The sequence below is a fragment of the Canis lupus genome, chromosome X, assembly GCF_048164855.1.
Source record: "Canis lupus baileyi chromosome X, mCanLup2.hap1, whole genome shotgun sequence".
NCBI classification, from domain to species: Eukaryota; Metazoa; Chordata; class Mammalia; order Carnivora; family Canidae; genus Canis; species Canis lupus.
The window spans coordinates 50,081,128-50,095,048 of NC_132876.1; the positions used below are offsets into that span (position 1 = coordinate 50,081,128).

At 38.6% G+C, this 13,921-nt stretch overlaps 1 protein-coding gene across 2 annotated transcripts in view; it reads left to right on the forward strand.

The window, feature by feature from the left end:
• PCDH19 (protocadherin 19) overlaps positions 1 to 13,921 on the forward strand; it is a 139,423-nt gene that overhangs the window by 81,218 nt on the left and 44,284 nt on the right. The window contains exons 3-4 of one of the 2 annotated variants that reach the window (XM_072818365.1): positions 2,510 to 2,568; positions 12,628 to 12,800. In XM_072818365.1, the coding sequence (XP_072674466.1) occupies positions 2,510 to 2,568; positions 12,628 to 12,800 (232 nt within the window). The remainder of the gene's footprint in view (positions 1 to 2,509; positions 2,569 to 12,627; positions 12,801 to 13,921) is intronic. The other variant, XM_072818366.1, reaches the window with a different exon arrangement.

Consider the following 13,921-nt stretch of genomic DNA (forward strand, 5'->3'; position numbering starts at 1 on the left):
GGTGGGGGTGCGTGTGAATGGGTGACGGGCACTGAGGGGGGCACTTGACGGGATGAGCACTGGGTGTTATTTTGTATGTTGGTAAATTGAACACCAATAAAAAATAAATTTATTATAAAAAAAAGAAAAGAAAACTGGCTTCTTCAACATGACAGTATCTTGAGATGTTCCTCAGTGCTTTTCCTGCAAAGCCACTGTGCTCACAATTTCCTTTTTTGCTTTTTGTGTCTATTAACTTTCTTGAAAAAATGATTTTTTAAAAGATTTTATTTAATTATTCATGAGAGACACACAGAGAGAGGCGCAGACATCAGCAGAGGGAGAAGCAAGCTCTCCACAGGGAGCCCAATACAGGACTTGATCCCAGGACCCCAGGATACAACGAAGGCAGAGATCAACCACTCAGCCACCCAGGTGCCCCTCTTGAAAAAAATGTTTTAGTACGTTTGGAGGCTGAGATGAAATGTGTTCATGCTATTCTTTTATTCCTTGAATGAGGTCAAATTCTTGATCCTATTTGGGGTTTCAGGTTCCGTGGAAAGCGGGGTTAAGTTAACGATTTCCAGCATTTCCACCGTGAACCATGAAAAATTCAGTGGAACTTTCCCTTTGGATTCATGTCCCTATTCTATATATGAGGAAAGTGAGGCATGCAGAAATTAGGTAATTTACCCAGGGTTGCACTTTGAAACTAGTCATTGAGTACTTAATCCATTTCCTGTTTTAATTAGATAGCATGCTTTCTAACAGGTGGAGACTTCCACTTGTTATATTATATATTGTATTGAATATTATAAAAGAGCACATTTACCCAGGACAATTTTTGCCTATTATGTTGGGATAATAATTTATTCAAGAAATGCTTGTTGATCGACTTACAGATGGATGACTTCTTCCAGCAATACTTCCAGCATTGTATTCCCAATGCCGCTTCAAGTCTACCTCATCTTCCTGTAATTATATTTGCAGCAATTTCAGCATCCATTTTCTTTTATTTTCATTATTTTTATTTTTTCAGCATCCATTTTCTTATGAACAGATTCGAAATGAACTGACCTTTTTGATTTTTTACTCTCCCAATCCATTCCTTATAACAGAACCAAAAATCATTTGTGGTTTACATTAAAGGGGATTTTATCCCCTAGATAAAAGCAGTGTGAGGGGATATTACAGAGGCCATCATCAAATGAGGAACATGTAGAGGGCATGAGCATGCCTGAGTACAAGACAATGGTGGTATGTAGTTACCTTCTCAGCACTCTCTCCTACTTGCTCACTGCTGTCATCCCCAGCTACTCTAGATACTTAGGGTCCCCTCTTCCCCAACTGTTAGCTGTTTGGTACTCACGTGGTAGTTGGATTTGCTAGCACCTATCCTATTTTTTCTTCTACCAATCTCTGAGTTCCTTGAAACCAAAAGCATCTAAGAGCCTAGCACTGTTAATGTCTGACGGCTAGTCATCTGAAAGCTATCTGCTATTTTGTTAGCTAGATAGCTGTTTTGTTTCCTTTTTCAGGTACTTTTAGTCAGTGATTTCAGAAGGCCCTAAGGCATGGTGAGAATGGTGAGGATTTCTGGTGGAATAGCAGGAGGGTGGAGATGTTATTAGGCATTTTCCAGTAGATACAATGGTTCAGTGAAAGTAGTACTTTAGTGTTGGGGTAAGGTTCACCTTCCTAGGACTTTCAGTTACTTCCGTGTCAATTTTTCTCTTCATTCCCACCTTCTAAGGCTGCCCCCTTTGGGTGCTCATTAACGGTTTCCCATCCCATATGGCAGGTGTTCTGCATTTGCTTTTGTAAAGCTGTTGCTCAGGCAGTCTACTGTAACCAGATTAGGCAGTAGCGTTTTAATGATAGGAGCTGAAACAGGGTTTGCTTGCAAACTTCATGTTTCACACAAAAGGTTTTGGCACCCCCTGTGGACTGCCCTTCACCCAGTTTCAGGCATAATACTTGTTTGCCTTTATATCTGTTAAAAAAAAGGGGGGGGCTTCCTGCATAACCAATGCTGAGCAAAATGCCTTAAAGAGAAGTGCAGAGTTTAAATCCACAGTAGGGGATTACCTTGCCTGCATTTCCCTATCCATGGAATAAATATTTTAACTTGTTAATTATCTACTACTAATAAAAAATACCTTTGAACTTCCAGTCAATTTGATGGGCACAGAATTATATCCGCTGGGAACGGGAAGCAATTAGTTTCTGTAAAGATTGTGCGTCATGCTGTATCTTCCTCCAAGTGGTTGTATGGTCAGTAGTCATGGTATTCTAGGGGATGTTTGTATCAATTTCATCTTGGCCTGCAGTTGAGGGCTGCCTCCACAGAACCCCCAGGGCCCTAAGAAAGCGGCAGAAATTCTTGAGGCTGTTTTCCCACTATGGCCTTGGTTTCTGATTCATTCATTGCTTCTCACACAGCGGAAAAACTCCCCCCTAAGTAGAACAGTTTGGCTCTCTTCATGAATCATCTATGTAACCTTTTTAATCTTTTTTTTCCCCTTTGCAGACTGAAAACTATTCCTTTGATTCCAACTATGTGAACAGCCGAGCCCATTTAATCAAAAGGTATGTTGATTTGCTTGTCTATTTCTATGACAAAGCTTCACTTAATAGAAAAAGCAAAACAGATTAAGCTTTTTAAATGATGCCTTTGGGGGATCCCTGGGTGGCGCAGAGGTTTGGCGCCTGCCTTTGGCCCAGGGCACGATCCTGGAGACCCGGGATCGAATCCCACATCAGGCTCCCGGTGCATGGAGCCTGCTTCTCCCTCTGCCTGTGTCTCTGCCTCTCTCTCTCTCTCTCTCTCTGTGACTATCATAAATAAAAAAAAAAAAAATTAAATGATGCCTTTGTTTTTATGTCAAGATTTATTTATTTATTTTAGAGAATGTGCACGAGTTGGGGGGGTAGGGTGAGGAGCAGAGAGAGAGACTCTCAAGCAGATTTCCTGCTGAGCGGAGTGTCTGACTTGGGGCTGGATCTCATGACCCTGAGATCATGACTGGATCCAAAATCAAGAGGTGAGTGCTTAACCAACTGAACCACCCAGGTGCCCCATGATGCCTTTGTTTTTGGATTTTAAAATGAATGCCTGTTTTTGGATTTTAAAATGAATGCCTGTCTGCTTATTGTAAGAGATTTGAAAAATTCAGAAAAACATAGAAAAATAAAAATCGCAGTAATTCCACTACCCGAAAATAATCACTGTTGGCATTTTACCATTCTCCTTTACATCAAAATGTATGCATAGACACAAATTTTAAAAAAACTGGGATCATATTAAAATAGTTTTATATGATGATTTTGATATCTGATATTAGAAAACAGATATTTTCAAAATCATGTTGATATCAAAATTCTTGTTGCTCTTCGCTTTCAATGGAGAGAGGCCTTAAACAATTTCTCATGTGGAACTTTCAGTGAATTTCAAGATTGCTGTGCTTTTGTTTACTTTGGAATCATTTTAAAGATATGTTAATGGCAGTAAACTAATTTCTAATCTTTTAAAAACGTTATAGGTAAGACTGGAAAAGAAAAAAATCTTTTTTTAAAGATTGATTGATTGATTGATTTATGAGAGACACAGAGAGGCAGAGACATAGAAAGACGGAGAAGCAGGCTCCTCACAGGGAGCCTGATGTGGAATTCGATCCCCCTACCCGGAATCATGCCCTGAGCCTAAGGCAGATGCTCAACCGCTGAGCTACCCTGGTGTCTCAGAAAAAAAAAAAATCTTTGCGTGATTCAACACTTCTTAAGATATTTGGAAGTGTTTCAAATGTAGCATTCAAAGTTAGGATTTGTGGGGTACCTGGGTGGCTCAGTTAAGCATCTGCCTTCAGCTCAGGTCATGATCTGAGGGTCCTGGGATCAAGCCTGGTATTGAACCCGATGTCGAGTCCCACAGTGGACTTTCTGCTTGGCAGGATGCCTGCTTTTTCCTCTCCCTCTGCCATTCCCCCCACTTGTGCTCTCTGGTTCTCTTTGTCTCTCTGTCAAATAAATAATATTTTCAAAAAACAAAAATACAAAAAAACCAAAGAGGATTTGTGTGATTGGTTAGTCATAACTGTTATCCATATAGCCACAGAATACCGAGCTGAATACTGCCAAGGAAGATTCCATCTGATGCAGTGGGTACCAAGGTTCAGGGAGCCCTCTAAGGAGGGAGCACTAAACAAAGTGGAGAACTTACTGGGCTGAAAAACCAGTACTGACTATTCACATGATGCCTTTATTACTCTTCATGCAAATATCCTCTTGAATGGTCCAGTGGTTATTCTGCAGCTAAAATGGAATCAGAGTGTGTTTGTTAAAATAATATAAATAAAATAAAGAGAGAAGCAGGGTCTATTGGAGCTACAGTAGAGAAGATGTGAAAATTCTATTATTTTGCTGGCTCCAATCCCATAAATTTATCTCACCAGATGAGTATGATTTGAAGAATAAACTGGCTTGTTGAACAAGTCACTTTAATTCATATTTAATTTAATTCATGATGCTGCAGTAACCCCTGAAATCATGCTAGGTTTATCTGTATTGGTCTGGAATTGCTTGTGAACTTAAGTGATGACCATTAATTATTGTTAATTAAAATGAATAGCCCAGCATTACTGGTCATAGCAGTTTGTAATTTTCTTGAGAGGTTGGGAGAAATCTACTTTGAATATTTTCTTAGCTCACAGAATAAACTCAAAATGTAAGGAATTCAAAATTACCTGACTCATTTGTTTTAGGAGAAAAAAGGCCCCTCTTTATGTGTGCTGTTTAGAGTAACTTTGCAGCAGAAATCTACTTTATTTTTATTTATACTTTATTTTCTGCTTTAGGACTGTTATTTCAAAGCTTCTGATAAAAATTCTGGTAAAAGCAGATTTTTTTTTTTTTTATCTTCACCTGTCCCTTGGGCTAGCTCTGGGTCCCTGGGAATTCTATGACCAGGTTAAACTTTTGCCGTAAGTCTGATTTTCAGAGCAAGGCAGAAAGCCTTCTCCTAGGGACCCTCGCTGTCTTAGGTCAGCCCCGAATATACAGTGCCCAGGCTGAATGATGAGATGAAAACTTAACATTTAAACATTTAGTTTTTGGGATACATGTATTTCCACAGCAGCTTTGGGACTCCCTAGAAACCTCTGATTTTGGTTAATTACTTTATATGTTTTGGTTTACACACAAAATGCACAACCTGGACTTAACACAGGCTTTCAGTGGAAAAGTCTCCTGATGTTGCCTGAAACCTAAAATAGTGACTTTTTACCAGGGACCACTTTGATTAAGAGGAAACATCTGAAAACTCAGGGACACATGCATTTTTGCCAGATTCTGTTTTTGGAACATTGACGGCTTTGGAAAACCACAAAGGCCTTGGAATTTACCGGATCCATTGAGTTTAGACAAAGCACAATACCTGGAAAGATACAGGAAATCTCGTGTGCTATGCTTTTCTGGGGACTAACCATTTTAAATGTAAAATGTGTGGAAAATGTTAAGAGAGAGTTATAACACCAGGTGATAAAAACCATGCAAACTATGTTCAAATAGCTCACAGTGATGTTTGAAAGGGGTTTCACTGTATGTGGTTTCTTGAGGATCCATTTATATGCATGGAAAAATCTCCCAGCCAGGAAATTCTGAATCTTGTTATCAGTTTTAATTTTACCACCAAGTCCTGTTTCTTTGAATCCAATTTCAGGAGAATTTTGAGAACTTCTTTTCCTATCCATTTTCTTTCCCTCTATTTATTTTCTACTTACCCAAGGATGCTTCTTGGACCCTTCTCTTCGGCATTCTCTAGCAGTTGTTAACTGTCTCGTCCAGACAGTTTACACACAGGCTGCTTTTCCACTCTCACATCTGTTTACCTTGGGTAAACCAATGGAAAGACAGGGAGCAAGGGGGTTCCCTTAAGCACAAATCAAGGTTGAAAAGGGTAGAGAGTGGATCTGGAACAGAAAGGGAAGATAAATGTCACATCATCTTTGCACCCCAGAATCTGGTGTCATATTTATGTAGTTTTGTTGTTGTTTTCAGAGCATCACCTGCAACCTGCAGGTGTACCCACGGCTTATGTCAGAATTCCAGATTAATGAGCCAAGATGGTTTAGAAACTTTTTTGGATGTGCTTCCTTCCTGCTGTGTTTGTTTCCCTGGTATCTTCTCAGAACAAGGCAAGCCAGCAGTTGCACTTTGCCCCTGCTGCAACACTCTCTTTCTTCATGCTTGGTTTCTCTGCTGCTATCTAATGTCTACTCCCACAGTGCTTTTGGAGCAATATCAAGCGGGGCATGAGGCTGTAGCTCAAAGAAAATGAAGCAGGAAATGAACAAGATAGTGAAGCAGGGTGGAAGGGAAAATGACCATTGGCTTCTAAAGCATACATAGTGCTTTCCTTTTCCACCCGATGTGTTCTGGAGTTTTGCTGCACCTGGTATAATATCTTGTCTATAACAAGTGCTGGTACATGTTTATTGAATGAATAGATGAAAGAAGTTGAAGAAAATCTCAGCATTTTATCAATGGAAATTGGCACGAAATATCCCTCTAAACCAGTAATTTCTGACCTTTAATATGCATTAGAATCACCTCGGAGGGGATGCCTGGGTGGCTCAGGGATTGAGCATCTGCCTTTGGCTCAGGGCATGATCCCCGGTTGGGGGTTCGAGTCCCGCATTGGGTTCCCTGTGAGGAGCCTGCTTCTCCCTCTGTCTATGTCTCTGCCTCTCTTGCTGAGTCTCTCATGAATAAATAAATAAAATCTTTTTTTTAAAAGAATTGCCTGGGAGGTTTGTTAAATGCAGAGTCTTTTAGCTCCATCCCTAGAGAATCTCCAGTTTTCATAGGTTCCAGACGTGATTATGATGCAGGTAGGAGGTCCAGGAACCACTGTAGAATCATCCTTATATCCTCTAAATATAGTTACAATACTTTTACTTTCTTCTCATTCTTACTCTTACGTGGCATTCCTTGGGCATGTGGTCTCACCTGCTAGGAAGATATGACCTGTTTCCGTTCAGATTATTCTGTCTCTGGGAAAGATTTCCAATATTTTATTTTATTTTATTTTATTTTATTTTATTTTATTTTATTTTATTTTATTTTATTTTATTTTTTTTGATTTCCAATATTTTAAAGGGTAAATATGGGTCAGAATTGGAATAATGTTTATTCATTAAGCATTTTCTATGTAACTCTCATGTTCAGAGTCTTGCTGTAGGTGTTTTCACACAAATCTGTTCCTTTGTTGGCCACCAGCGCAGTAATAGAAACATTTGCATTTACAATACCATTGCAAATGGGTACCCCTAATTTATTGTCCTACAAAAGTTGGTTTACAAGTCTTTCATTTCCCAAGAGGTACACAGGTAATAAAACAAGTGAAATCAGCATTTTTTATGCCTGGCATAAATTGCTATTTGTTTTGGGTGAGTAGCCATTTACCAGGCTGTTTTACAATTTGCAGCATCTTGCTCCCAGGGCCTTAAACTGCCTTACCCAGATCCATTCATTAAGCCACTAAATGTCCTGACAAGATTAGAATAAGTGGTACTTAGTTCGGCAGATGGGAAAACTGATCTTTTAGTGGGTTCCAGGGTTTGGGGGAGGGGAGTTACACCCCTTGCATTTTTTTTAAAACATCCTATTATTTATTTTTTTAAAGATTTATTTATTAATTCATGAGAGACACACAGAGAGAGGCAGAGACATAGGCAGAGAAAGAAGCAGGCTCCCTGCGGGGAGCCCGATGCAGGACTCCATCGAGGATCTGGGATCACGCCCTGAGCCCAAGGCTGATGCTCAACTGCTGGCCACCCAGGCATCCCATCCCTTGCATTTTTTTTTTTTCAGAGAATACATGACTACCTTTTTTGGAGTCTTTTAAACAATTTTTATTGAGTTTAAAATCTTAATTCCAGTAGAATTACCATACAATGTTATACTAGTTTCAGATGTACGATATAGTGATTCAACAATTCTTTTTTTTTTAAAGATTTTTATTTATTTATTTATGAGAGGTATAGAGAGAGAGGCAGAAACACAGGCAGAGGGAGAAGCAGGCTCCATGCAGGGAGCCCAATGTGGGACTCGACCCTGGGTCTGCAGGATTATGCCCTGGGCCGAAGGCAGGTGCCAAACTGCTGAGCCACCCAGGGATCCCAGTGATTCAACAATTTTATACCTTACTCAGTGTTCATCAGGATACGTGTACTCCAAATCCCCATCACCTCTTTCACCCATTCCCCCACCTACCTCCCCTCTGGTAACTATCAGGTTGTTCTCTATAGTTAGAAGATTTTTCCTTGGTTTGCCCCTCTCTCTCCCTCTCTCTCATTTTGTTTTGTTTCTTAAATTCCACATGTGAGTGAAATCATATGGTATTCATCTTTCTCTGACCTATTTCACTTAGCATTATACTCTCTAGCTCCATCCATGTTGTTGAAGATGGCAGGATTTCATTTTTTTTGTGGTTGAATAATATTCCATTTTATATATAAATATGTATATTTACATATATTATCTTATATATCATATATATTATATATTATATTATACATATTATGTTATCACCAAATGTATGTATAAATGTCATATATATATATATGTATATATATATATATATATATATAAAACCTCTTCTTTATCCATTTATGTAGCAGCAGACACTTGGGCTGCTTCCATAATTTGGCTACTGTACGTAAATAATGCTGCAATAAACATAGGGGTGTATATAGCCTTTTGAAATAGTGTTTTTGTATTATGGGGATAAATGCTCAGGGATGGGATTACTGTATTGTAGGATAGTTATATTTTTATTTTTTTGAGAAACCTCCATACTATTTTCCACAGTGGTTGCACTAGTTTGCATTCCTACCAACAGTGCATGAAGGTTCCTTTTTCTCCACATCCTCACCAATACTTGCTGTTTCTCATGTTTGTTATTTTAGCAAAGAATACCTGACTTTTTATACTCACACTACCAGTCCCAAATAGCCAATCCTTAACTATTTTATTATTTCTCTCATTTCTATAAAAAAAAACCAAAATCTCTGAGATGGTTTGTAATATTTAGATACATATAAAAAAAGGTGATCAAACTTTAAAAAGGTGATCAAGCTTTAAAAAGATAGCCAATCCTTAACTATTTTATTATTTCTCTCATTTCTATCAAAAACAAAAAACAAAATCTGTGAGGTGGTTTGTAATATTCAGATACATATAAAAAAGATGATCAAACATTAAAAAGGCATACTTCCAATTGGGTGAAGCTAAATAGTGATCCTTGGCATCCAAATCACTGCAATTAAACATTATATTTATCATGAAGCTTTTGAGAAGCCAATACAAAATGGTAAGTACACCAGGGCATATAGTTCTCATTTTTCAATAAACAAAGGACACACATTTGACAGGAGACTTTCTTTTCCTGTTCCTGAATTCTAGGAGAAATTAATATAGCATACAGTGTTTGACTATAGTTTATGGAAGATATAGAGACATTATTTAAATACCCATTTCCTATATCAGTTAGAAAGAAAGACCACAGGTGTAATATTTAACTATAAATCAATGAAGACATTACCATATGGAATAATGATCATATTAAACAATTACCATTTATTGAGCATTTGTGTGTACCCAGTACTTCATGTACAGTATTTCATTGAGTCATCCAAATGACCTTGTGAAGAAGGTTTTAGAAAATGCATTTTATAGACAAGGAAATTGAGGCTCAAAGACATTAGATAACAGGCCCAGTCTCCCATAGATGAAGTGGGATAGTACGATTGTCACTTATTCTAATGACAGTGCTCTTTCCTCTATAGTCTGAAAATCTGGTAGAAAAGAGTTTGAAAGAACCTAAAGCAGTGATTTTCAGCTGAGTGTGATTTGGCAATGTATGGAGACCTTTTTGGTGTAACTTCTGGAAGAGGCCCTACTAGCATCTAATGGGTAGAGGCCAGGGATGCTGATGAACATTCTACAATGTGCATAAAATATTATGCTAAACATTCTACAATGTGCATAAAAAATTATGCAGCTTAAAATGTCAGTAATGCCAAGGTTGAGAAACCGTGGTCTAAGGGATGGTTAATTACATTGTCCTTATACTCCTTAACCTATGTCTCCAGCATATTTTGTCAACTGCTGAAATGCACCCAATTCAGGGTTGAAGTCTCTGGCTTAAAGCAACAATTTTGTGTTCTAGATTAAAGAAATTTTCATGTGCTGCAGATACCAGAAATGCAAGTCAAAAATTAATATTTGGTATAAAAATATATGAACAAGGCAGGTCATTTCCCTTCTTCTGAAATACAGGAGTCCATATGGACAGGACCAATTTTTTTTTCTAAAAGACAAACTTTGAATCTGTTCAAGCTATGGGATTAGTATTTACAGGACGCCCCAACATCTGTGCGGTAAAGCTAGAAATTGTTACACGCTCTAAAGCCTGTACTTCCAATTGGTCTTCTTGACCATAAAATAATTTTAGGATGATTGTTTTTTTTTAATGATAGTCACACACACACACACACACACACACACAGAGAGAGAGAGAGAGAGAGAGAGAGAGAGAGAGGCAGAGGGAGAAGCAGGCTCCATGCATCAGGAGCCCAACGTGGGATTCGATCCCGGGTCTCCAGGATCGCGCCCTGGGCCAAAGGCAGGCGCCAAACCGCTGTGCCACCCAGGGATCCCGGATGATTGGTTTTTTAATAGAACTGCATACTGGTGGGTCCACAGGGCTGAGTAGCTGCATGACATAATTTTGGAGGAGCTGAGTGAATTGGCTTATTGAATGATTTTAGTTTTAATACAGGTGATGCTCAGTGATCCTTCCTGAAAGTAATTAGCAAACAGGTCAATGTTTTACTCTCTCCTGCTCTTCATTTTCTTATAATTATGGCTTTCCAGTTACTGCCCTTTTGATCTTTTCCTTTTCATATTCATGGCAGCAAGCATTCTACATCTAGATTGGTTATATATTAAAAATCTGCTGTGATTCCTTTTGACCAATGTAGAGAATGACAATGTATCTATTGTGTCCATGGCATAGCTCTTCATCATATATACCGAATGTTCTTATCAAAGCCTCAGAGATCCAGGCCTGTGGATATTCAAGGTTGAGGACATCAAATGAGTTTACACTATCATCTCTACAGGCTCTCTTTTCAGAGGTACAGTAGGTCTGTTGAGACTTACCCTAATTCACAAGCATGACACTCTGTTATTAAGACGACAACACATTATCTTGATACTTCCTCACTGATTGGGGAATGGATTCACCATTCCACTAGGTATTTCAGATGCATAATTTATGGTCCTTAGTGTTGCATATCCACAGATTCTGTCAGGACATACAAAGTGTTAGAAAAAACAGGTGGGGCCTCTATGGATGTACCTTATGTATTATTCTCTATTTTTGTGTGAGGTTCTTGGATGGCATGTTTAGTGCACTGTATGGTGGACTGATTTAACAAATGCAAGAAAAATTGGCCCATAAACTCCTCAGCTGAAAGTTTTCATATTTTTAGCTTAACTACACTCACAGTTTTATTAGAGCTCAACTCTCTGCTTCTCTTATATCTTACTGTGCATGCACCAAGGCTCTCCTCTTCTCAGCGCCTGCCTCTCTTCTTTTCCTTTGAATCTATCTCTCTGAATTTCTCAGCTAAAACTGACCTGAGTTCTCTGGTCCTGATAATCCTTTCTATTTTAATTGCATTACTTTAATTTCTGCCACTTCAATTTTTGCAGTTGATTAGTAGACCTCTTTGGAGAAGCAATTTACATAGTATTTAAGGGCCCAGGCTCTGGAGCTAGACTGACTGGATTTGGCCTTAGATCTGTTACATTTCCTCAGCTATATGACCTTGGGCAGGTTATTTAACTTCCTTGTGCTTCTGTTCTTTCATCTATAAATGGCAATATTAATGGTACCTTTCTCTTATATAGTTGTGATGATTAAAAAAGTTAATTCATGTCAAGCACTTAGAACAGTGCCTTATGTGTAGTAATTGCTCAGGAAACATTAGCTATTATTTTACTTTGATTACATAAGAAGAGAGAAAACCTTCTGAAATGGTAATATTCTTTGCAGGTGGTTGTTTCAAATTTCTATCTTCTTCCACCTTGCCTGTAGTAATGCATTGAAGATAAGTGAATGAAAGTATTAGCTACATCAGCATTCAATACTCGGAACCTCTCTGCAGTGTTAAGTTCCATTATCTTTGTTTTTTAACAAAATTATTTATTTGTTTGTTTGTTTGTTTATTTATTTAAGAGAGAGAGAGAGAGAGCACAGAATCCTGTGAGAGGGGCAGAAGGAGAGGGAGGGAGAGAATCCCAAGCAGACTCCCCTCTGAGCACAGAGCCCAACACAGTGCTCGATATCACAACCCATGAGATCAGGACCTGAGCAAAAATCACAATTTGGATACTCAACCAACTGAGCCACCCTGGTGCCCCAACTTCCATTATCTTTAAACAGAAATTTCTCTTTTATCTACTCTTTTTGACAGTCCAGTCACTGTTGGCCTCACCACAGAGATGATATCATCCTGGCTCTGAAAGATTTTAAAGATCAGATTATCACAGTTGTAAATTATCATTCTTTCTTCAACCCAGCAGCTCTACCTTCAAGGACTTAGAGGGCAACAGCCTGAAGGATAGTGGTCATGAAGAGAGTGACCAGACTGACAGTGAGCATGATGTCCAGCGGAGCCTGTATTGTGATACTGCTGTCAATGATGTGCTGAACACCAGTGTGACCTCCATGGGATCTCAGATGCCTGACCATGGTAAGGGCTGATTGGATGTAAGTTGCAGCTATGATCCCAAAGAATCCAAATATTTGTAGGTACATTGTACTACTTTACTGTAGTAAGTGTCATCAAGGTGTGTACTGTGCTTATGCCTGAATAGCATCTACAGAGTTTTGAGATGTTCTGACACTTGACCAGGTTCTTCATCCTCCCTGAGTGGATCTCCTAGGTTTGTATAAGGTTGCAGGCAGTTTAAAAGCTAACTACTTATTCATATTGTGTACATTCTTTTTAATAATAACTGCACTGAGCACATAGAAAATGAGCAGATACTTTCTCACCAGGAATAAATGCCTCATTTTACATGAAATTTAACTGATCAGTTGAGTTGCACAGAACATAGCACTAATGACACCAAAGGGGTGGATTTTATTTCTATATCAGGCTGGTTAACATTACCCAGAGAGAGGCTCTGTTCTCTGACCACAGATTGTATACCCTTTACTGAAGAGAGAAAGTACCAAACTTCCCATTTTGTTTATGGGGTGGGTATGCCAACTCCCTCTAGCTACCACACACATGCATGCCATTCATCGTAGGAGAGACTAGTGTAAGAAAACATGGCTTATCAAAGTAATATTCTGTGCATATGAAAAACATCTCAAAGCAAATCTCAGGAGTAGCATTCTCATGTATGAAAAAGAGTCTATTTTTGTGAATGCAGCCACACATGCTTTAGCAAGAGGAGCTATTTAAAGCTGTGGTAGGCATAAACCAGGGTATAAAAACATTAGCAGAGTTCAGCAAAGGCAGAATATTCAAATGGACTTGGGCACAAATGTCATTTTCAATGTTTTACGGATGCAAACATGCTAGGAAAACAGCCTGTCTTTTTCAATTAAGAACTATGAATTCAGCTTGGTGTTTAGGCTCAGTGAAGCTTCAGAATGCTTGGCTATGTCTTGAGAGAAGCTAGACGCAAGCTCAGCTGGAAGCCCTACTGCTAAAAGACTTAAAGATGAGAAAACAAAATATGGTGATTATGTGCTGGTCTTCAGCTGTTTCATTTCACTGTAAACATCATTAAATGCTTTTTGTTTTGGTCTTATAAATGAATCCAAAGGAGAATATTACACAATTCAAAAAAGGAAATGTTT